This window comes from Cimex lectularius, unplaced genomic scaffold, assembly GCF_000648675.2.
Source record: "Cimex lectularius strain Harlan isolate CLEC.00 unplaced genomic scaffold, Clec_2.1 scaffold143, whole genome shotgun sequence".
Lineage (NCBI taxonomy): Eukaryota > Metazoa > Arthropoda > Insecta > Hemiptera > Cimicidae > Cimex > Cimex lectularius.
Window position 1 is genome coordinate 473,329 of NW_019392714.1, and position 24,839 is coordinate 498,167.

The 24,839-nt window shown below is 32.5% G+C and overlaps 3 protein-coding genes across 7 annotated transcripts in view; all 3 read right to left on the bottom strand.

The window, feature by feature from the left end:
- Positions 1-1,465: 1,465 nt before the first annotated feature.
- Positions 1,466-3,528, bottom strand: LOC106672831. Its single transcript, XM_014404567.1, has one exon. It carries the CDS (start codon positions 2,211-2,213, stop codon positions 1,635-1,637), a length of 579 nt encoding a protein of 192 aa, XP_014260053.1. The 5' UTR covers positions 2,214-3,528; the 3' UTR covers positions 1,466-1,634.
- Positions 3,529-3,749: 221 nt separating this feature from the next.
- LOC106672830 lies at positions 3,750-7,864 on the bottom strand. Its single transcript, XM_014404566.2, has 6 exons — positions 7,422-7,864; positions 4,727-5,055; positions 4,383-4,665; positions 4,251-4,319; positions 4,048-4,137; positions 3,750-3,976 (listed from the first exon to the last, which is right to left on the bottom strand). Exons 1-6 carry the CDS (start codon positions 7,629-7,631, stop codon positions 3,917-3,919), a joined length of 1,041 nt encoding a protein of 346 aa, XP_014260052.1. The 5' UTR covers positions 7,632-7,864; the 3' UTR covers positions 3,750-3,916.
- A 4,059-nt stretch (positions 7,865-11,923) lies between these two features.
- Positions 11,924-24,839, bottom strand: part of LOC106672833 (cadherin EGF LAG seven-pass G-type receptor 1-like) — a 238,468-nt gene continuing 225,552 nt past the window's right edge. For 4 of the 5 annotated variants that reach the window (XM_024226475.1, XM_024226474.1, XM_014404570.2 and 1 more), the window contains 6 exons: positions 21,746-21,975; positions 21,469-21,627; positions 18,954-19,139; positions 12,931-13,041; positions 12,673-12,873; positions 11,924-12,609 (listed from right to left, as the gene is read on the bottom strand). In XM_024226475.1, coding sequence (XP_024082243.1) covers positions 12,385-12,609; positions 12,673-12,873; positions 12,931-13,041; positions 18,954-19,139; positions 21,469-21,627; positions 21,746-21,975 — 1,112 coding nt within the window. In that variant the 3' untranslated portion in view covers positions 11,924-12,384. The remainder of the gene's footprint in view (positions 12,610-12,672; positions 12,874-12,930; positions 13,042-18,953; positions 19,140-21,468; positions 21,628-21,745; positions 21,976-24,839) is intronic. The other variant, XM_024226476.1, reaches the window with a different exon arrangement.

Sequence of the window (24,839 nt, forward strand, 5' to 3'; positions counted from 1 at the left end):
GAATTCTCTCTAGATTGCAAATAGGTAACATCGGGCTAATCCATAATAGGCTTTCAATAGGCAACAACTTTCCAAATTGTCCTCGATTATTCGAAATGGAGAACGTATCAGTGTGGCTGTAAAACATATTTTGGCTGACTGTTGCACTTTGCAACCCTTTAGGTAAAGGCTCAACCTTACAAGTGAATTAAAGGAGTTACTAGGTCCCTAGTCACTAGGTAGGAGGAAAAAGAAAAACAAATGGTATTATGTTTTATTTTATTATTGGTGTTAAGTCGCATTAGTGTATTTATAGTGTTTTAATGAAAGGGTAAAAGAATTGTTATTATATCCTCATGCTGAGACTGTTGCTAGTCTGACTCCATTATTATTATTGGCCATACAAGCCTATGGGAAATGTTTAAATTTAGTGAGATCCTAAAAAGGTGTATAAAAGTTAGAATGCCTAAAAAAAGAGTACTTCAATTCATAGTGGATTGACTATAAATGGTGAGTACCCAGCCACGGAAACGGTTTGCATGAAATTCCTGTTTGTACAAATTAAAAAAAAAAAAAAAAAAAAAAAAAAAAGATTAAAAATTGTTTTATAAAAAGGCACTTCATCGGTTTGTATTCGTGTTTGATCAAGACCTCTGGGGCTCTATTCCTAATTAACAGGATTCAGAGTTGGTCCCATCTTGTTGAATCAAGAAGAAACCGTAACATGTACAATTTATTTGTAGCCTGTACAGATATTTATATATTACAAATGTGATCACTGTACATTTTTCTTTGAGAGCACTGACACTAATGCCAATGTTGCACCCGGAGGACACATGCTATGAGCCAATGCTGGCACTCAGTGTGGTTTAAGGGGTAAGGAGGTCTCGAGGCCAGTGCTACTTAAGGCAATGTCATAGGTTCTTGGGATGGGAATTTGTGGAGAGGGCTCAAGCAGTAGGATTGGGTTGGATCAGAGGTTGGTGTGAAATTTTTGAAATCGTTTTTGAGGTCATTGTGGATAGTGAGGTTAGTGATGTGGTAAGAAGCTTTGATGATTTGTCTGAGGACTTTTGATTGGAAGGAATGGATGCGCTTGACGTATGGCTTGGCAGAACCTACAGTTTCACTCCGTATGTCTAAAGTTGTCACCGTAAAGTCTTGTATAATTTTAGTTGAGTCTTGACGGTCATGATGCATTTTGGTCCTGGAGTGTTTGTAGTTGTTCAATTCTTCTGTTAAGTTGTTGGCTTTAAAGTCTTGTGTAGATTCCACATCAGTCTGCTTTCTAGATATAGTCTTAGGTATTTGACTTGCGTGGAAGTCGGTATCTTTTTGTATTTGAGTTACAGTGGAGGGCAAGATATTATGTTTACTTTTCTCCTAAACTAAAAACAATATAGCTTTTATTCCCAGAAAAACATTTTCCTCTATGATCTTTCTACAGTAGTTGATTTTCAACGAAAGTTAAAAAGTTGGTCAAAAATATAGAACAAAATATTTTATTGCATCATTATGAAAATTTCATCAATAAAAACAAAACAAAAACAAATAGTTATGGGGATTTTTGGTAAGATTGTTAACTGACATTCAAATACATTTTTATAACGTTGAGAAAACATTTTGATTTCACAAGGCAAATGTTTTTGTCAAATTTATTCATTGGCTTCTGATTCACCAATCTGTGAACAAGTATTAATATTAAGTATATTCCTCAAGTGTTGATTTTCTGCATGTAAACATTTAATTTTAAATGTCAAATCAACGTCATCCATTGTAGAAGCGTTTTTCATGACTTCCATCATTTCTTTCATTTTAAAATTTCTGTCGATGATTGTTTCTGAACACATGTTCTGAAAATGGTTGAACAAACGGCTTGAAAGCAGCTGCAGCTTTGATTTGTGTTCTTCGTATTTTTTTATGATGACAGCAAGGGCCAGTTCTTGATCTTCGTATAAATCTTGAAGAACCTTATTTTCCTTTTCCAAATATCTTATAAGGCAATTTTCTTTTTGCAACGAGTCTATAATATCGGCATTGCTCTGATTGACGATCTCATTCAGTTTATTGACTGTGTCCTGGTAACACTTTGTTGACTCTAGCTTTCTGTTAATAACATCCTCATCGCTGAGTAAGCCATTAAGTTTTGCATCTCTTAACTTCTGCTCTGAAACTACTGTTCTTACATCACTAAGAATTTGTTCAAAACTTTGGTCCTCTTCTATTCCTTTCATTTTTTTCCGAGTTCCATGAATCTAAGCCTTTAAGATAACCACATCTGACAGTAATTTAGTCTGATTTTTGAAGGATTTGCATTGTTAATATTCTTGATTTGAATGAAAGTTACCATCTGTTTCTTATTGTTAGTATTGTTTTGTGTTATATTTCTCAAAAACAAGCAACTCCAGAAAAAAGATTTAAATTCAAATAATAGTTATAGTTATCTTAGTAATGACAGTTTTTTTAGTGACCAGTTGTTTAATAATTTGTTTGATTTGAGAGAAGCGGTCAAGAATGAGGTTAGAACAAGTTTAGAAAAACATGTGCATTATGCTCTGACGATGACACGAACAAAGGTAGAAACATTGGCAAAAAAATGAAAAAGGTGTTTTTCTATACTACCTACATAAGGTAACAAATATATTCCTAATTTGCTTACAATGAATTATTTGGTACTTCTACTTTTTGGTAGTTTTAAGTTAAAAGTTAAATGAAGATGAAATCATACTCAGTATGGTTATACTGCCATGCTATAAAAAACCAAAATCAGCTTTTAAGAGGAAGGAACTGGACAGTAAAATGACACAAACAACTTTATATCAAATTTTTGAAATTATGCTGATTTGAATATAAAGTTATATGGTATAGGAAAATATGTATTCACTGCAATTACTACCATGTGGTTCATACTAGCAATTGTTTACACGTGTACTGAATAAAATTCTGAGTTTTGGAAAAACGGTGCTGAAGCCACATGAACACAGGCGATATTGATACTAAAATTCAAATGCCTTGAAAAATAGGTATGCCAATGAAATCAAAATCAAAATGAAACATACTGATGAACTTACAAGAAACTAATGTCATACAAGTAACCTATAAAACGAAAATGTGCAATGAAGATGTGACTTAATATCACAAAGAAGTGATATAACATATTTTAAAAGATATGTGGGATGTACTTGGTACAAAATTGATAGTTTTGTAGTCAATATTTTACCCAATAGCCAGCTATTTTGTCCAACCGAAGAACTCAAGTTAAGAGAAAAAACTGGTATCTGGACATACTGTGTTAGATACTCATTGTCAGATGGAAAGGCTGTTAATATTGTAAAACAGTTGTTTAATATCAAATCACTAAATCCCTGATAACAGCAGACATTCTGGTCAATTGAAAAAGGCTGATTCTGTTACGCTCAGCTCCATGTCTCACATGTGACAACACGAAAACTGTTAGATTTTCTGATTTAGAGGTTTTGCCTCATTATCCATATTCTCTAGAGATCTCACCTACCAACTACCATTTTTTTCAGATACCTTAGACAATGTTTTACAAAATATAAATTTTTTATTGCTTTTTAAAAAAAAAACTGTTAAAAATATGTTAATAATAAAGACTCAAAATTCTATTCGAAGGGTATAGATAAGTTATTATCACTTGAGAGAAGTGTATTGAGAGAGATGGATGGTATTTTAATTAATAAAAAATGTTTAAAATCATTTATTTAATTGTTTTTATTTTATAATCATAGACCTGCATTATTTTCTAGACAACCCAATATTAAATTCAATTGTTTATGCGGAAATAGCTAGAAAATTCAACCTAATAGTTAATGTCAAAAATATTGTATAAATAAATCACATAGTTATTTACTGGTCATTGTCTTGTGCCAAGTGTTTCTTCTCCAGTTTTTACAATCACCAAGATTATTTTTGTTTAATTGTCTGGAGAATTTTGTATTAGTATTACTAAATAAGTTGTAGAGGAACTGATGATCTAGAAGAAACAGTAAATAAAACATCCATTAATTGAAAAAAACAAACAAAAAAAAACAGAAAAGTACTTACAGCACTTGCTAGTTTAAAATTTAAAACTACAAAATTATGGGCAGTAAAACAGTTGCTTCTTTTTAATGCAAAATGGTTTTTTATAACTTCCTAAGGGCATAAACATATTAATCAAATTGTAAATATTGAGAAGTACTTTTAACAAACACTTTTTTTTGGCCATGTGCTACCACATTGGCCACTGGATCAAAACAAACACTTACCATAGAACATATGCGATGTATGCCATCTTCCATAGCTAACGTAAACAGATCTAATGTGAAAACTTCTGACTAAAATGGATTAGGAGAACTAATTATTAAGTTTTTGTTTAAAGAAAATTAGAAGTTTGTTACCTTGTACATAATGCTTTCACATGCTGATAAATGTTGCCATATTTCGTACCACATCGTTACCATTACCAAAACAAAATGAATACCATGTTCGAAGAGCTTTTTAACTTCCTGTTTTGGTAAATGCATTTGGATTTCAATAAAAAAACAATAAAGGGATAAGACTAGTAGAATAAAAGAACGAAGCAAAGAAATGACAATCCCTTTTGAAAATACATCATTAATGGCTGTTGCAACATCAGTGAGTCTAGCTGCTTCTCTGATAGTAAATTCAAGCACATCAAAGCTGAAAAAAAATTCTATATTGTTATTTTTCATATATATATTTTATTATGATTGTATTATACCTCTTTTTTTTAAGGTGAATCGATGAAATAATCACATCCCATTGCTGTGATATATTTTTTAAAAAGTCAATGAATTGGTACTGATGTATTGTGATGATAAACAAGGAGAAATAAAATATTATAAATTCACTTAACGGCAATTGGTAAAATGAAAATAAGACTTGTATCACTAGAGCGCTGATTATTAGAGATGTGTGTAACAACAAAGGAGCAAAAACTGTTAATAATTTCACTGGTTGAACATTACTTCCTAGTAATGCAACATCAAATCCAGGTGTGATAATACAAGTAAACAAGGTAAATAATCCATTGATGATTACCGGACATACCTATAATATACTCATTTTAACATTTATAACAACTTAATTTTTCAGAGTAAAAAATAGTGGTTTTAACATAAAATATAACCATAAGAATTAACAAAAGTTGGTTAAATAAAACATTGCTTAAATTTAGTAATACTAACTCTACAAACAGTGTAAATTTGGCCTGGTTTGGTTAGGTCAATATTTAACTCTATGACAAAATCTAATGCTTTAATTATTTACTGTATAGTTATACAAAATAATAAGTTTTGTAAGATGGTCTCTTCAAAAATGCAGGAAATATCAGAATTGAGTTGTTAACACCATATGACTTTTAGAACCTGATTAACAAAGTACTAAAATGAATTGACCAAAAAAACAACTAAGTATTAAAGTATTAAAACAGTACAAATAAAAAACATTTAAAATAAAAACTTTTTGTTGTGTGTCTTTTCACATTTGCAGAAATAGTTAGCTGCAAATCTGATATCAATATTACGCTGGTCTTATGTTTTTCTATTTAAGTTGAATAAAATATGCATTGGCTATCTTTTCATATTACACAAATAATAAAGACAAGGAAAAAAACATGTAAATCTCTGTAGAGCATGTCACTTATGTACTTATCTGTTCTGTTTGCTCTATGTATTTATTGAAGGACAAATTTGCTTAAAACACTTCATTTCTGACAAACAAAATGTCATGTTGTTTAAATGGCTGGAATTTCACTTTATAATCATGATATAAACTTTTCAAATCTTGTAAGTCAGTTTTTATTTTGCATTTTCCTGGCAATATACAATTTAAAGTCATCATAAAGAAAATTGTCATTCTTAAAACAACACATTACACTAATATAGCTTGCTTTTGGCTCATATACATTTACAGGTCTATGTTAAAAATTCATCACGCGTTGTACATCGTTAATTTGATACATTATTTCAAGTTTTTGCAGACTATTTTATGCAAAGATAACAGGAATACCAATAAGAAGTTTAAACCTTTTTTTTTAAATTTTAAATTTATCGAATATAGGTCTTGATTTAATTTTCATCCTGGTATTTCTGAGATTACAATGCTGTTGCTATAAAGAATGTGACTCCTTATTTTCGAATATGCTAATAAATTTTGGGCTAAACTTTTTGTATAAATGTTGATACAAAAATTATTAGTAAAATAAGTTAGTAATATATGCTGTCAAATTATACCAATTTTCTGGTACTGAAAGAAGAAACTAGATGTATTTGTTAGTGCAATATTCTGTATGTATCAGTTTATTAGGGGAATACATAATCTATATATCAGATAGTGAAAAAAATTGATTGTTTGGTTTATTAGCAAGTTTGGTCCTCCAGAAAATTATATGCTTTTTGGAAGAGACCTGTTTATACAAATTTGTTCTAGTTCAACTAAACGATCAATTTAATATATTTTTAATGCTGAATGTTGGGGTTTTTTCTCTAACCCAAAACTCCAACTATGATACAAATTAAAGTCTACTTTTGGATTTTGATTAAAGATGTCTAAAGATCACCCCTCACCATGTACCAAGTGATAGTGGAGTGTGTAATGGGATGTGAAGCGCTAGACTGTATGCACTAAAATTTCCTGGGCGGATTAAACCAAATTTTAATACTTGTGTATTGCAAGTTAGTTTGAGATAACTGATTCCATCAATAATCATCGTTCCCAAACGAATGAAACAGTAAGACATAATTTTTATACAAAATTAACTGTTTTGATTTTCATGAAAGAAAATCCTAATTCATTTGTAGAAATGCAGAATTGGGTATTTTCAAAGAGAGAGCTTACCGAGTTCTAGAAACTTTTGGAGTTAAACCATATACTTTTTCTCACGTTCAAGGGTTGTGGCAAACCATCTATGAATAAAGGATTCTACTTTTTTTTGGATAATGGAAATAATGAAGCAAATTTTCGATTTACTATCCCATATTCTTTGGACAGATGAATCCAAACACGCAGAATTTAACAGCAGTTAAAGTAAAAAAATGTGAGTAACATTGCCAATAGACCGAAAAAAAATTGAAAGTGAAGTTGCCCTCTTTCTTTGAATTGAAATATTTCCGGAAATACGCAATCTAATTTTCTTGGTGTCATTTTTTTAAATTAAAAATTCTAGTTTCTGAAAATGTACCAAAACTTTGCAGATCTATCATTAATCAAATGATTGATGATCAGTGATCACAGTAACAATAAGAATTTTGTTGTACTAGTAAATATCATTTATATGTTGGTAGCAGCAGATGGGTGCATACTTTTAGTTGAAAATAAGAAAAAAAAAACATTTACTATCCAACTAGGCACACAGTGTTTATTGGCCAGGAAAAACAACCACAATTTTAACATGCGTATTTATTGTAGATGCATACCATAAGAAGGTGTATAGCTTTTCGATACAAGCTCGAATATGTTGCCGTCGATATGTACATACCCCATTGTACGAAAAAGACGTTCAAACAAAGAAACAGAAATGCCGCGAAAAATCGGCAAATTTTGGAACGTTTGCTGTCAACCGAGCAACCGAACAGAGTCGAAATTAACAAAATTGGTCTTAGACGATTGCTCAAAAGTGAACTCATGATTAAGTGGGAAAATACCCTGGGATATCCTATCGATTATGAGATGGTTTATCTTTTGTTTGTTGAAGAGCCAGGGTCGTAATTTAACCACCACATGCTGTATAAAGGCCGTTATGAATTATGCTTATGGATTTTATTTTTCAAGCGTTTTCTCCTCTAACACGAAACTCTGTAATGTAAAATGAAATTAATTACAAACAAATGTTTATTAAATCAATAGTCCAATTATTTTTTTTAGTGCCTTCTGACCAGAATTCAATTTTTCCTTCATTAAATACTCAACAAATCCAAATAATTGCACCATTTTAACTCTGTTTACAGTAAATGTAATTTTTATTTTATTTTCTATTCCTTATTTCTTTATTTTCATCAGTTATTTAATTTAATAAATAACTTGTATAACAGATGAATACTTTTTTTGAATTGTATTGCAATTAGTTTTGGTTCTAGAATTCTTATTTAGCGTAATTATCTATGATATGCACGTATGTTTCAACAGCCAATTCATGAAAATACTGTTAGTAATCCACGATAGGGAGGTGCTCTCACCTGGTAATAGCTTAATCGTGTAAAACCAAAGATTTCAATCTCGGTGAACATTTCAAAGGTGTAAATAAAGCTGCCAGATTGGAACCGCTGTATTTTTTTTTAAAGGAATGTCTTAGAAAAAAAAATGGAACCTTCCAGGAGGAATCAAAGAACGATCAGAAATTAGCAATAGGTCAGTTGGTACAAAATATTTACGGAGTTGCTTTTTCAGTTGTTGATAACTTAATTAAGGATTAATCACAATCCAACAAAGAACCTGATGGTACTTCTCTACTTCTTAGAGTTATCTTAACCAAAAAGGGACGGCTTTTCAGTACGAAAAGTGATTTTAGGAGTGATTCAGATGTATAAAATTATCTGCAACGGCTCAGGAAGGTTTACGAATATGTTTAGACAGTCCGAGAATTGGTTGCAGAGCCCATTGGACTTTCACCCCGAAGGGTTGTCACTCCCCGATGTGCTCACTCTCGGATCTTTACCTAAGGTGAGTTCATCTACCCCGTTATGCGGGTCGCTCGTATCCCCCTTAAGTCTGCCCAGGAGGTCGACGCTTCCCAGCCAACGGACTTTCGACAGCTAGGTAACTAACATTTATAATACAGAAATGTGTGGTATTAGTGACCGTCAGCCAATGATTATTTGGAGATCGTGAGGTGCGGTCTGGTGTGAAAACACACAAGAATGACATGATGATCTCAATAAAGATCGAAACGTTGGCATGATAAAGAAAATGTTTTTCTAAAACCTACGTCACACCAGACCACATATCATGATCTCCACATAATCATTTATAATACAGCACAAATAAATGTATTCACGCCTATGTACATTGGAGTATTCGATATTCCTCCATCGACTTACACACGTACTAAGCTAATCTAAACTAGGGTCAATAGGGCACTTTCATAAATATTACCCCATCGACCCAAAACACACAAACTGCTGGAGAGGTGATAGCGACTCTGTATTTCAACATTTCAACGTCAGCCCCTCACTACTCACACTAATAAATACACACACTCAAACAAACCACTTAAAACAGATCTACGTGCAATAAAAAAACCCCACGTCATCTAAAAATAAGAAGAGGGGGAAGTGTTCATTGGTTACAGGAAATCTGTGGGGTGGGATTAGCGGCTTTTGGCAGTTCAACGGTTTGTGCTATTTGGACAGCGGCTTCTGTTTTAGTATAAAAAAACACTACAACAGTGTTTTGTTGTTGTTTTAAAAATTAAATTTAATTTTCAAGAAAATACTATTGGTTTTTTTATAACAATACATAATAATTACAAAATATTTATGGTTGGTTGATGGATAAAGACATTGGGTCAAAGTACCTATAATTTTTTTGACAATACATAAAGTATATACCATAATAAAAAAAAATATCAATATTTAAGTAAGTTAAATACACATTTGCAAATTGCTTGTTGTCTTCGACAAAAAAATATTGTTACAAAAAATCGAATTTAAAAATATTCATATATTATTCGTTCTAAAGACCACATGGTAAGGTGCAAAATATCGCAAAGTTGTTAACAGTTTATTCCTTAAAATTACGCCAATAAATGACGGTTAGAATTGCACAGTTTTTGATTGAAAAAATTAATAATTAAACATTTAATAAAATGGTGTTATTAACAAGATTAAATACACTAAAAAAGTATGTTTTGTTTTTGAATTTTCACAATTTATTTTTTATGTAACATCTCAAACAAAATTCTAAGACAATCTTAGAAATAGCCTAATCTATTTAGACAATTTCATCACATAATTATACTTTTTTTTCACAATATAAATGTCTTCTTATTTACAATAATAATATTTCTTAAAAATTATGATTTTTTTCTGTTTTAATCTACTAGATATTTTTTTTATTTTCACTATATAATTGGGGCTTGTTATTATTTAAGTAAAACGCTATAAAAACAATGCATACCTAAAGATTATTTACAAACTTCGAATTAAACATTAGAAGTAGTAAGTTTTTAAGTGAAATTATCTATTATTTTTATTAGTTGACATGCATTAGTTTTAGTGTAGGTATTAAATTAATGTTCAAAGCCATTTGCGTTTATCGTCTCTTTTTTATTTAGAATTACGGAACAATTAATTTATTAAATGAGTACAGCAGGATCTGGACAATTATACCAATAAAATAACATTTATACTTACCTAAGCTAAGTTTTAGAAAATATTTCATCACACAGTACGACGGGTCTTTGTAACATTTAGAAAACCAAACGATTGTCATATTTATTAAATAGGAAAAATTGACATTCGATAAATATATAAAAAAGTGTTATTTATAATTTAATAGTGCACATTAAATTGAAAATCAAGAATTTAAAAAAAATATTTCACATCAATTATTATAAATGAATGAAGCCCAAAGTTTGATTTTCATGTTCAATACGGTGTTTTAATGAATTAAAAAAAACTGACATTGATACTGTTTTTTTAAAAATTTTAATTAACATTGATTAATTTTATATTGGTTTACGCTGATAAATAAAAACAATCAAGAACTACGATTAATTAATTTGGTTTTCATCTCTTATGTACAACACGATTTGTAACTCGCTTTGTAACAAACTACTACAAAAAAGAATATTTCCATCAAAATTATTATTTAAGACTACAATGACGAAATAAAAGATAAGAAGGCGATCATTCAACCATGGAGGCTGGATTTTTACAAAAAAAGAGATTATTAACATTGAGTACAAACATATTCAAAAAGAATTATCATTAAAACAATTTTGAAACATTGTTTTCTTTTAGTTGGTGTGGCATGTATACGCCAAATTGTGGATTTAATAAATTCGTATCGGCGCTTGGTCTTAATTAATTACCAACTACAAATTTCGATAGTTACATGAAAAAAAAATCTAAACGCATTTTAAACATTCAAAACATTCTCTTTTTAACTAATTAAAATAGTATAATAGAGCTAAAATAGAAAACATTTAATATCATTAATGCAAATGATCATTTAGACATCAATTTTTTTTAATAAGGCCTGTAAAGGTTATAAGGATTTGGTCTTACTCCGTTTAATTTTATGTGTGTGTATGTATTCGTTTATTCAGCAGGTTTGCCTACGATTGTGTTAATTGTTTTCTCAATTTTACTAACTTTTTCGACAACTGAAAAATGACGTTTGGAAATTTGCGTAAGTTTTCCTCTATTATACTTTCCTACGAACATCATTCATGAGCACAAAATTTATCTGTATGAAATTTTAAATATGATCTTATACTTTCTACTTATAATATAAAGGAAATGTTTTAGAGCTAGTTTCCCAGAATAAATAAGCAATCGTTTTACAGTCGTTGGAAAAAGCACTTCAAGTTTCGAGAACAAGTGCACTGAAATATTGAGCTGTTAAATATACATTGACGTCTGTCGTGAGAATCAAGTAATTAATTCATGGATTAATTAATCAAAAATTATTAATCCACATTAGCGTTTTTTAACAGTTTAGAATTTTTAATTAATTTTAGTAGTGTAATTTTCAAAAATATTTTCAGTGAGAATTGTTTCTCAAAACTACGAGGTAAAAATTGCTATAGAAACCTCTCATTTTATTATTTTTTTTTTAATGAAGGCGACATGAAAGGATTCATAGATTTTAATTTTTAAATATATTGTCATTTTTATTTTAGTAATTAATTTATTATTATTATGAATTTTTCTTCAACAGTATCTTTAAAAAATATATATATTTGTAGTATCCGAGTGTCTAATATTTACAAAATTTACAGTTGACGTCCTTCTGTCGTTATATTAATTATATCCTTAGGACGTCGGAAATGAATGGGAGTTGTTATTTGTTTACCGAAAAGATTTTGTCCAATAAATGAAAACTAACAGTTAATTTTAACTAAAGGAATCATAAGTGTAAAGGGCGGAATAGAAAATTATGAACTCTCGATGAGCAAAAGACGGTATATTGTCGGAGGAGAATTGAGCTTCCTTGTGAAACAGCAGAGACCAGCTCATCACGTAATAATTAACCATCGTATCTTACAAAACTTCGTTTCCGATAAATTTCACTTTCCTGCAAAAGGCTGGAAATAAGGGCGAGTTCGTTTGTCGAAGTCTCGTCGGAGCTCGTCGAAGGGGCGGGTCCCGGTCTTTCTTCTTTTCCCCTCGAAAGGGTTTTTTCCCAAACGAGCTCCCGATACGGGTTCTTTTCAGCTCAGGAAGATATAGTGCATATCGGCTCCATTTGTAGTTCGTAGTTGTCTCTAGGACCTATGAGGTATAACTGTTCCTGCTGGGCCAGCTCTTCTTTGCTACTGTTGGTATTGCAATGTTGATCTTCGTAAAGAAGTTCTTCCTCGAAATCGTCTTCGTACTCTTCGTCGCCTTCTCTCCACGAGCCCGTCTCCCCTGGCAGCCACCAGATGAAAACAAACCAGTTCTGAAAACAATGCCGTTCAAACAAAACTCAGTGGGAAACCAAAACTAGAATCACGATACTCACAAGAAAAGCGTTGCTGGCGACGTAAAGTAGCGGAAAGACGAGCGATCGCGAATTGTCGAGAGCGACGACGCTTAGGAACCAAACGACGGAAAACATGGGTAGCAGGGATGCGGCCACTCTCAACGACTTCCTCTCCGGTTCGGATTCCAAATGCCATTTGTTAGCCATCTTCAGTCCAATGACAACGAGAATTGTATTGGCCTGAAACATTTATGGAAATTAAATCGCGGGAACAAAAATACGCTAGCCAATACCTACGATCATAAGGGCTGAGATAGGAAGCATAAATAGAATAAGTATTCCCCGCTCGACTGACATCCAGCAGTAATGGCAAGCCTCATACCCCTGAAAGTTCACCACTGTCGAAATCTAGAATTAATGTAAACATTTATGAATAATTTTTTAATGATATATATTTTAAAACATTTTTTTCTTGTAAAATAAACGTGAATGTTCATTCTAGGTATTTTATCGAAATAGTAAGTTTTCTCCTTTAATATTTTTATACTGAAAATTGTAATATCAGAATTTCTCATAAGTTCTATATTATTTTTTAATATGAAGTGTTCAGTTTCCATGTAATTTAAGAAACTATCAAATAATGTTATTACTTTCCACTTTAGGGGAGTCGGTGGCCGTACGAAGGCGTTGACAGAGCAGTGATGATACTGTAGGTTAAGGACCCGGGTTCGAATCTAGCCCTGCATTCGAACCCAGTGTACTTAAAAATGGCCAAAACGGAACCCGGAGAGTTCATATAACCTCGTAGTTGAAATTCTCCATACAAAATAATAACAAAATAAACTTTTTACTTTCTTCTAGATTCTCCAAGAAATAATCGTGTCAATTATTATTCAGATATCGTGAGATGCGGTCTGGTGTGATGTAGGTTTCAGAAAGAAATTTTCTTTATCGTTCCAACGTTTCGATCTTTATTGAGATCATCTTCAGGGCTCAAAGTGTTTGTCTTCTGTGTAATTGTGCCATTCTTGCGGGTCGTGTTGAGAGTGCCCTCTCCACAGTATTTTCTCACCCTGACATCAGGATTAACACTATAGTGATAAAATTAATGAAAAATTAAACATTCTCCTTCCACCCTCACTCCCTCCTAAGCCTTTTATTCCCAAAGAAGTCAGTCAGGTCATAATTAACCTTCCTAAAAATACAAGTCCTGCTTACGAATTCGTGAACTCTAATATCCTCCAACAACTTCTTAAAAAAAGCAAAAGTATTCCTACAACCGGCTACAATGCAGTTCTTAGAACCACCTACTCTCCTCTCCTTTGTAAGTTCTCCTCCGTACTAAGATACGTGAACCTAAAAAACAGAATTCTATAATAATGGAATTTCCTATCGTTTCAGATAATGCAGATAATACGATGACATGATTTTACGGAACTCATAAAATGGAGGTATGTAAATTATAATAATGCTAATAGGAATGTCGTTTATCAACTGCAAGGTGGAATTTGAGATGTCTTTTAGCCGTGCGATCAATGGTCGTCGATTCTTGAACCTTTGACGTAAGTTACAATTAACCACGTTCCGACGTATCCTTTGACCATTTAAACTTTACCTCTCTTGGACGAAAAGTTGGTAGCACTTGATTAGGGCAGGACAAGAAAACCGGTAGAATCTCAGCTCTTTACTGTAAGATTATCGTCACTTTTTTTCGGTTGTTATTTCTTATCTTTCGATATGACATCACAAGTGGGTGATTACATAGAAATAACGAGTTATTTTTCTTTTTTAAATTTAGTAAATAATAACATTTGTATCGAAATCCCTGCAAGCGTAATTTTGTGTCGCTTCAGTGTTTTATTATTTGCATAAGTATTCTTTCTTAGTTTAGCGCATTTTTATTTATAAAATATAAGCATAAATTAAATTTGAGTTAAGTCTATAAATTGCTATGTTAAGGTATGGAAGTAATTGCAAAAGTTTCGTGATGAGTTATTATTATTAAGACATTGTTTGTTTGTAAGATAGACTAAACCCGCACGATTTGTATGCGTTGCGTAAGTGTTGGTCTTTCAAGCCGTTTGATAACTTTTTTGTGCCAAAATTGTACCTACATCTAGAGATGCTACCAACAAATGATAAATACGTATTGTGCTATTTAACAAAACTAATAATGAGAAAGATCATGTACATAAATATATAATATTAAAAATTCAAATGGCGTAAAAGCTGGAAAAGGTAAATCGCTCAATGACGACCTAACCTAGTAGTTATTAAGTCAAGAAACTCAAGAAAAGTTCAATTTACATAAGAAGAACTTTGTGAATAACTGTTTAACTCTTAATATCCACAAAACAATAGCTATGATATTCACTACAGCTGGGCACTCTGGCTCTTAAAAAACGTTTTATGTACAAAACTGATTCTATTGCATTTGTAAAAAAAAAAAAAAAAAAAAAATGAATTACCTGGCTGTTCCGTTTTTATCTACAACTCAATTCTCTCAAGTCGGTAAATATTTTGTGGGGAAAAGTACTATAGCGTACTAAAAGTGATAATTGGGATTTAAAGTGCATGCTGTACGAATCTATACGAAAGTGTGGTACTGTACACTTCAAAGATTTGGAAACCTAAAAACAGTAACGAAATTCAAAGAGGACAGCTGAAATTTTTTAAACTAATTTGACATCTCCTAAGGAACCCTCCCGTCACGTTAGAAGTAAAAGGGCGATTCAAAATTCAGTGTTTAAAAGTATGCTTGGTTTGGTTAAAAGTTGTTTGCAGACAATTTTGAGATTGCCGGACCATCACTTGACCAAGCCACGCTATGTAAATTTGTGCGAGTTAATAGATAATAATAAAATCTCTTTCAATTGGTAAGATAACTCAGAAATTATCTTGCTTACTGGCATATATTTTGGGCCCACGAGTTGAAATTACTTGAGAAAAATTATGAACATTGGATTAATTCTAATCTACATCTAGAGTCTGCCATGAACAGTGGGTATCAAAACTTATCGTTCTTTATCTAACTTCAATTTAAAAGAGCCATTCAATTTTATAATTAATATTCATATTAACAAATTAAAACTTATTGCATAGCTTTGGTTAGCTAACAAAAGATTAGCTGTACTTATTTTAACAGGAAATTTTTTTTACTTCAGTTTGGATAAAATGAGTACTTTATGTCTCAGGCTTCTAATAAAGGACTTAATACACTTTTTCATTAACTGCCATGTCCAGACTTCTTTTAAATCCAAATATTTCTTGCAGTCAGACTTAGAAAACATAATATAATGCTAGACTTGGAAAACAAAATAAACAAAATAAAAAATATGTTCTATCGGGTTGTCCGGAAAATAATGCAGGATTTTAAGTTTTCATTAAAAAAAATCTATATAAAATATTCTGTTTACGTTTACAGGATTACTCATTTGTATGAATGTCAACACTTATTAATCCTCTTCCAAATGATATTGTTTGTTTACCTCTGTAGCATTCCGCTACTTGGAAATAATTCAGTCATCCTTATAATGTCAAAGCGAGAATTTCGTACGATTTTCTTTTACGAGTTTAAACTCGGCCGAAGCGGAGCCCAAACGGCTAGAAACATTAACCAAGTCTGGGGCGAGGGTTGTGTTAATGAGTGCACTGTGCAAAGGTGGTTTAAAAAATTTCGGGAGGGAGATTTCAGCCTTGAAGATGAAGAAGGTCGTGGAAGGCCTTCCTCTCTTAATGATGATGTTCTGCGATCAGTGGTGGAAGAAAACCCCAAAACAACTGTTCGAGAACTTGCAGAGCAACTCAAAGTCAGTAAAACGACCGTCGCTGACCACCTCAAGGCGATTGGAAAAGTGAAAAAACTCGAAAATTGGGTTCCACACTCATTAAACGATCGCCAAAAAAATCAGCGCTTTGATGTTTGTGCATCACTTCTTTTTCGAAACAAAAATGACCCATTTCTGGCCAGAATTGTTACATGTGACGAAAAGTGGATTCTCTACGATAACACTAGACGTTCTGGACAGTGGCTCGACAAAGGAGAAGCTCCAATACATTTTCCAAAGCCCCCAACTCATCAAAAAAAGGTAATGGTTACGGTATGGTGGGCTTCATTTGGTTTAATACACTACAGCTTCTTAAATCCTGGCGAAACCATCAATGCTGAATCATACTGTAACCAAATTAATACCATGCATCAGAAATTGGCAGTAATGAAGCCCTCTTTGGTCAATCGGAAAGGGCCCATTTTGTTGCATGACAACGCTCGACCACATGTGTCACGTGTAACGTCACAAAAATTATTGGAGCTTGGCTATGAAACTTTGCCTCACCCACCCTACTCTCCGGACCTCTCGCCTACTGACTACCATTTTTTTAGACACCTGGACCACTACTTACAACACATAATATTCAAAAATCAAACGGAACTGGAAAATGCATTTATTGACTTTATCAATTCTAAAAATTCTGAATTCTACTCAGACGGAATTAATAAGTTACCAACACGTTGGGAGAAATGTATTGAGAGTATGGGAAATTATTTTGATTAAAGAACATTGCTTTAAAGTAACTAGTTTCTTTTTTTTTGTTTAATACCAAAATCCTGCATTATTTTCCGGACAACCCAATACATAGAAAATTTCAGATTAAAGAATCTCCTCACAATTTAAATTTAATTTAATTTGCTGCTATATTTTTTTGCTACTTTATTACTTAAATATACACATTTAATAAAATTTCAATTTAATGTTACTCTTATTTGTATGTATTATTTTATGTTTGCTTTATTTACATATGTTGTATTAAATCAACTTCCTCTCTATGCCTTAATCGGCTAGAACAGACTAATAATAATTATAATAATTAAAAAAAAACAAGTTAGACACCTTAGGGGCTATTGATTTCACGCCATAATGAACAATTACGGCCACTTTTACTGGTTGGTGGCGGTTCAAATCAATCACAGACATGTAAATGTGTATACAGTATTGTGTATGAGTGTGTACATGTATATCCTTGTAAATATGTTTTGCATGCTGCATTATGTATGCAGTGATAAAATAAAGAAAAATGTATGTGTTATCTGCACTATGTGTTTACAATTATAAATTTGAATAAATTTCAGACTATCAATATATAAACATGTATATGTATACAAAGTCCAGTTCAACTTCAAAATTTAAAATACATCCTGACTAATCATTTTAAAGAATTTGATACGCTGAAACCAATGGAGCAAGTCGATTTTAAATAAGTTAAGACATGACAAGTTATTGCAAAAATTTGAAGAAAAAAATGCATTTCGTTTGTTTCGTTGTTAATTTCAATATCAATCTTCTTCCCTAAAGTAAACACTAATTGTCTTTGTTCTTTACATTCTGTCATTGTTTGTCAAACTCGCATTATGAGAGCAAATCTTAATTCCTGGAAGTAAATAAATTTTACCATAGTACTTATTCGTTACATTCAGCATTACATTCAAAATGAACCGAAGAACACATTTTCCCGATCAACAGCGAGTTGATATACACGACTGCTGTATTGACAGTGGTGGTATTGAACGTCGTGCAATCGAATTGTACTCGCAGAAATTTCCTGGTCGCCCCAAACGTTTATTCGTGTTGCTCGCAATATGAGGAGATCAGTTATTGTTTCATCACCAAGAAACCGGCAGCGTAATATCGACGAGTAGCTAATATTTTACTGTATGTTCGCGAAAATCCTAATTCCTCTCTCCGAAATGTTACAAAAATAAAATTGACGTATTTTTCGAATTTTTGAGCGTTCAAGAGAAATTCAGCCGGGCCATCTAACAAGGACCCCAGTATGTATGTTGCACGTGAGCACTCAAATATAATTGTAAAATATTTCAATTTGACTTCAGCAATGCTTATGACCATTATGGTACTTAGTGGTAGTATAACAGTGACGTTGTGGAGAGGATGATTTGCAACAGGGACAAAAGAGCGCTTAAAATTTATCAGATATTAACGAGAAAGTTGTACAAAGTTTCCCCTTTTAGTATTAACGCAAAAGGAAAAAACTTTCAAGGCCTATTTAATTCACGGAAATTCGTGATAAAAACCTTGGCGTTCCCACTAAGTTTGAAGAACTTCCGAATTATATTTTTTACAAAATAATTAATTATCTTAACAATAATTATGTTAACAAAAATTAGTTCCCTAGTGCTTAAGATGTCATTATTATTATCATTAGTATATTTGTGATGATACATAATTTTGTCTTTTACAATGTGTACAACTGTTACTCAAAATTTCAGTTACAAAACGAAGAAATGTTATGTATTTTGTACTTACATATACTACAAGTGCTGGAAAAAGCCATGAGGCGAGCGTGTAGAATAAAATCCTCGGCTTGTGAGCTGGCCGGGACAATTTCCAGTAGCTGTGGAAGCAGTTGGCGCAAAACCAAGAGGCGGTGACAAGGTGGAGGTAGTGCAGGGCGATTGCAATCATCTCGCATGTCCATTTGTCACTCGTCGCCTTAAAAATAAACATCGAAAAAATAAAATTGTACCACATTGCATGTATCGCAACATTACGACAGTCCTGTTTTGCAAGTGACTTTTTATAGAATTGGCAATTAGAATCAATTGTGTCTAAGATTAATTTATTCAGGGCTTCACAAACTTTTTATACAGCAGACCCCTTACACAGAACCAAATCGATGGCGGAGCCCATCTCATTCGAGTATTTAAAATTAGATATTTGCAGTAGTAGTATATAGCAAATTAAAGTTTTTTAAATTAGCCAGTCCATTCCTAATTAGATGATGGAGGGGTATCACTATGAAAACAGACATTAGATTGACGTACTTAATTTTATTTACAAAATCCGGAAAACAAAAATCAAATTGGTCGGAAAGGAATCAATAGGTAGGTAAAACCTGTGGAGAACACAATGACTGCTACTGCAATCTTTTGATTCGTCTTTTATTTTAGTAATCACTCCGATCCTTCGACCAGTCATTGGGCCAGACCGGCTTTAGTATCAACTGTGTCAGTAGATTCGTCGATTTGGACAGAAAATGAATTTTGTTGGATGCGAGAAACCAGCGATTTCTTAACATCATTTGAAAAATTAAGTATCCGTCTTTTAACACTACTGTTCGATATTGGCACCGAATTATAAGTTTTACTGCTTTTTTCAGTAATGATATGATCTTTACCCGCCTGTGCCACTCGATAAATTGTCAAGTAAAACGCTTTTAGTGAGTTTTCATTAACAGTTTTTGCATGAGTTTTCATGAAAGTTTGAAGAGACAGCCAGTTCAGCGCGCCTCCTCATGAAAAAATCAGTCTGTTTCTCCCGGCGTTCAGGGTGTGTACCCTCAAAATGTCGACGCAATTTAACTGGAACCAGTGAACTGTTTGGAAGAACTTTTGCGCAAATCACACACTGAGCTTTACCCTTGTCAACCTCTATAAATTCCAAATCTAAGTACTTACGCTTTTTATATATTCCGCTTCTACGGACTGTTTGACCTGAACCTATTCGGAGACTTGAGAGAATTTGAGCGTGCTGGATCCTGCAGAGATGCTTCATGTGAAGACTGCTTTTCATTTGGCTTATCGTCAGTAATGTTCTCATCTTATGGTCGTCCTTTCGCCTTATATATTCCAATTCGGCTCTTTCCTGGCTGTGTACGTGATGGAGAAACTACATGCTTCCTCAGAGATCCTAATTTCAACCACCGATCCAAATTGGAGTAAATAACTGATCAATGAGAATGGCACAAGTGGGTAGTACCCTCGTGAGAGAAGTTTGAGCTTAAATGACATTTTCGAGAAACAACGGCTTTTTATATACAATATTGGAAAAAATCCAGGGTGTTCCAAAAGCAGGAGTTCCCCCGGTAATAAAGGACTCTAGTACCAACAATAAAATTAGGGGCGTCGGTGGTCGCAACGGTTTAAGCGTTGATACGGCGCTCATCACTGTAAGGTAAAGGTCCCGGGTTCGAATTGAACGGCCCTGCATTCGAATACATACTTACAAATGAGCTTTTTTTCAAAAACACCGGCACCCTGAGGATTTATATGACCTCTGCTGTTGCGAACCCAAGTAAAAAAACAATAAAATTCCTAGGAAACCGATCAACCGACCAGCCTACTCCCGTCCGTCACAATTACCTACGTCTATTTTGCTTACGTGCGCAAAAATAAACGTAGAATGAATAAATAAAAATAAAACAACTTTCGTTTTCAGTACTCATGTTTTTTAATTTTTTAATTTGATTTATTTATTCTACGTTTGCTTTTGTAATTATTAATTTTTATTGATATTCGCAGCGGACCACACTGTGAGAAGCCCCAATGTAATTTATTTAGCCTTACCCAACTAATATTGCATAATATTTATATTTATATAATACAATAAAATACTACGATTTCGATGAAGAATTTTAATTACAACAAGTGAAAATCAACCAGCTTGGTCGTTTTCGATCACTGTTGATGGCGAAATGTTGAAAAGTGCATGTGACTAAAACTACGAGGATCATCACCTTGTAGATCCCAAGAGAGGAAATCTTACAATTGAAATGTAAATTTGATTTTGTGATGATAGTCAGGAAAACAATTTAAAATGCGCATTTTAAAACTGTTTTGAATACAAAATGTCTTGGCAGGGAAAATTAGTTACAGAGCTAGAAAATTTAATCTTTTATGTATTAAATAAGAAAGTAAAGTAAAAATTACCAGATTCGGAGGTTTTATACATTTTTGAATTGAACAACTTTAGAGCAAAACTTCGCCGTTTGGATATGACTTAAAGTAATAAAATTATTTTTTGTTTATAATTAATGCCTTACTTGCACACCGAGCATAAAGAGCAGATTGCTGCACGTGAGAGCTAGCTCTGTATTTAGAAGGATGACTAAAGCAGAGTCTTCAGTCTTGAGCCTTTTGAAGGCACCTGCAAGAGTCAGGAACTGAGCGACCAGCGCCATTACCGCTCCGACTATAAGGACCTAGATAAAAAAACAAAAACAAAAAAAACTGTCATTTTACGAAATGCAAATGATACTTGATAAAGGGGCCTTGCGAAAGCATTTAGGAGATTCAGGTTTATTTTTTTAAATCTGAGACCTGAACGTTGTGGGGCTGAGCAGTAGCGGTTGATGTAGAAGTGGAAACATTGACTGTCACCTGTCTTCCTGCTGGGCCGCGGTCTCTATTCGAACCCCCAAAATAAATGTACATGACGCTGTCAATGAGGTCATGGTCGTGGAGGTCGGTGTCCGCGAGGCTGTCGTCTGGCAACGGAACTGGTTCTTCGCTTTCCAGAGGGCTGACTTCAGGCTCAGGAAGCACGCTTCCTGCAACAATTATCTGCATAAGAAATAATTCTAATCTTTTTTAGAGAAACATAAGGCTTGTTTGTAGGTTTTTTATCATCTTGGTCTGCCTCATTGTTTTGGGCTGTCAGGCCAGATAGTCAGGCCAAAATGATCAACGACAAAAGTGACAAAAACAAAAGTTCATCATCCCGCAGACCCTATGATGAAATTTCACAATGAATTTGTTTAATCATACACTCACTCCATCACAACCACAATGAACAAATTATTTCCAGAGGACGAGGAAAGAATAAAATTAGATATTATTTAGAACGGCATTTTTTGGGGTAGTCAGAAGAGCTGTAAAAAAATTTCTTCCAAAAAAGACAACAGGGATGGATGGAGTCAATGAAACGATACTTATCAGAGTATTTGATAAATTTCCAAAATTCATAACACGGTAAAAAGAAATTATTAACAATTTAATTAAATTCTTAGGTTAACATTTGGTCGGTAACCGTGGTTTTATTAATCATGTTTCTGGTTACCTGCGGTAGAACCGGCCTAGGAATACTTCGGCGACCTAAGGGACCAGATTCAAATAAATCCTGCCTAGGAAGGGTTATTGTGGCAAGAATGGGAGAGAAACTGAGGAAAGGGCTGACACTGGTTTCCTTAACCACCCCCAAGAGACACTGTCACCCCACGTCTCCTTGGGAAAAAGATAAACAAGGCAAACCGCGTGTTTCTGATTTATCACTGGATTTCAGTTCGATACGGAATTAAATATTATTATACACATATTGTCCTAATAAATAAACTTATTGGTTTCAACTATTACGTTTAAGAAAATAAAACAAACTAATGAACTTGTGAAAAAATCTGTTTAAGGGAAATTAGCTGAACAACACAACACGCCGAATTCTAAATAACAGACGTACAAAACAACACCGTTCTTAAAAGGATGGACGGAATTGCTGCTGTATAAAGTTGGTGAACAGATAGGAGAAATGTTAAAACAATGTCGATAAGTTGTCATGTCAATGTCTTTCGTAATTTTTAAACGGCCATGTCGCCTGGCCGTGTATACGTGTAAAATAACATTTGACTGTTTTCAACTACTGTTTTACAAATTTAAAAGCTGAATGAATATGATTCTTGATTTCTTTACAACTATTTTCTTTCCTGACCTCATTTATTTATATCAACAACTGTGTATAAATTATACTCAACCAGCGGATTGGATTTAATTTTTAATTTATCCAATGTTAATCGCTGGGGCTATAAACAAACGAGCGATTGCTGGTTGTTTAAAACAATTTTAAATGTTTTGTCTAAAGTAGTACAGTCCAAGCTATGAAACTCCATAATAGACAATCTGTGTTTGAATAAAACTTCTTTTAGTGCTGGAACTAAAAGTAGTTTTATTCAAACACAAATTTTAAATGCTCAAAAAATTGTAATTTGGACCAACGTTTTGGTTCTTTAGGGGCTTATTTTCAAGGGAAAAAACGTCCTGAAAAAGGGTCCATAAAGGCCGGAAACGTTGGTCCAAATTACAATTTTTTGTGCATTTAAAATTGTTTTATTTCCATTACAGTTCGTGGTCCGATTGACCAATTAACATTTTTCAATTAATTGTTTTATTTGTTTGCGGCATCCGCCAATCGTTTTAATAAATTATTCTTACTGCACAAAAATGTTAACATATTTCTCAAACGTAGCAGATCATTTTTTTATTTCATAAATCGAAGGGAAACTATCAACAAAAACGTTTATTATCAACCTTTAAAAACCTATTAAAAAATGAATGCAATAAAAATTTAATAAATAAAAAAAACTTCTGAATGCAGGACCTACTTATATTACCAGGCAATGAATCACAAATATTATTATTTTATGTTTTATTATTTTCTCTTAAAATAAATAATGAATGTTTTTTCCTTGAAATACATTACAAAAACATATTATCTTTGGGCAAAAAGTAAAGTATTTATTATGCTTATTTTCTGAATTTATTTTTTTGTGGTGGTTTTGGTGATTTTTGCCTCTCTAGATTGTAAATAAACATATAAATCGTTTTCAGGATTTCTGTTCTAGAATTGTACCAAAATCTTTTTGGCGTTACACATTTGAATAAAAAAAGTATTGTCAAATAAAAAATATTTTCTTCTTTTTGTTTAAAACAACAAAAATTCCATGTGATTAAAAACAAATTCGTTACTTATTTAAACTTTTATTTGGACGTATCGAGAATTCACACCCAACATCAGCATCTATATTTTTTTAAATACATAAGTATAACAAAGGACATTAGTATTTTACATTTTGTTATAACTTATAAGGCTTACCTTTTTAAAAATAGTTGAATTTAAAATTTTTAAAAGCAACTATATAATGAAAAGATTTAGTAATTTTTAAAAAGATAAAATGTAGTAAAATGCTAATGTCCTTTGTTATACTTATATCTGTTAAAACTGTAGATACTGAAGATGGGTGTAAATTTCTGAAAGGCACAATAAATATTTAAACAAGTAACGAATTTGCTTTAAAAAAAACCTACATGGCAATGTTTTTGTTAAACAAACACAAAAAAAATAATCACTTATCTTAAAAATTTCCAGGTTATTTAAAACAATATATAAAAACTTTTAAGATAGAAGCCAGAACTGTAAAATAATGACATATATGCTGCGGGAGTTAACATTCACGAAACGAAAATAAATTAAATTAATTATTCAAACGAACAACATTTAATCAGACATTATTTAAGCGTATACACAAATCTGTTTATTATTAACCATAAGGCTTTAATTTTTAAGTATTTTTAGATAAAAACGTTCAGGAGTTTGGTATATTTAGGGCTTGAAAAAAATATGGTTAAAAGCATCGGAAAACTTAAT

Excerpts from the sequence above, each read along its gene's own strand:
- LOC106672831 (XM_014404567.1), bottom strand. The coding sequence starts at position 2,213 with ATGAAAGGAATAGAAGAGGACCAAAGTTTTGAACAAATTCTTAGTGAT.
- LOC106672830 (XM_014404566.2), bottom strand. The coding sequence starts at position 7,631 with ATGAGTTCACTTTTGAGCAATCGTCTAAGACCAATTTTGTTAATTTCG. Across the intron at positions 5,056-7,421 it reads AAGCTATACACCTTCTTATG|GTATGTCCGGTAATCATCAA; the intron begins GTATGCATCTAC and ends AGTATATTATAG. Across the intron at positions 4,138-4,250 it reads TACATCGCATATGTTCTATG|GAAGTTATAAAAAACCATTT; the intron begins GTAAGTGTTTGT and ends TTATGCCCTTAG.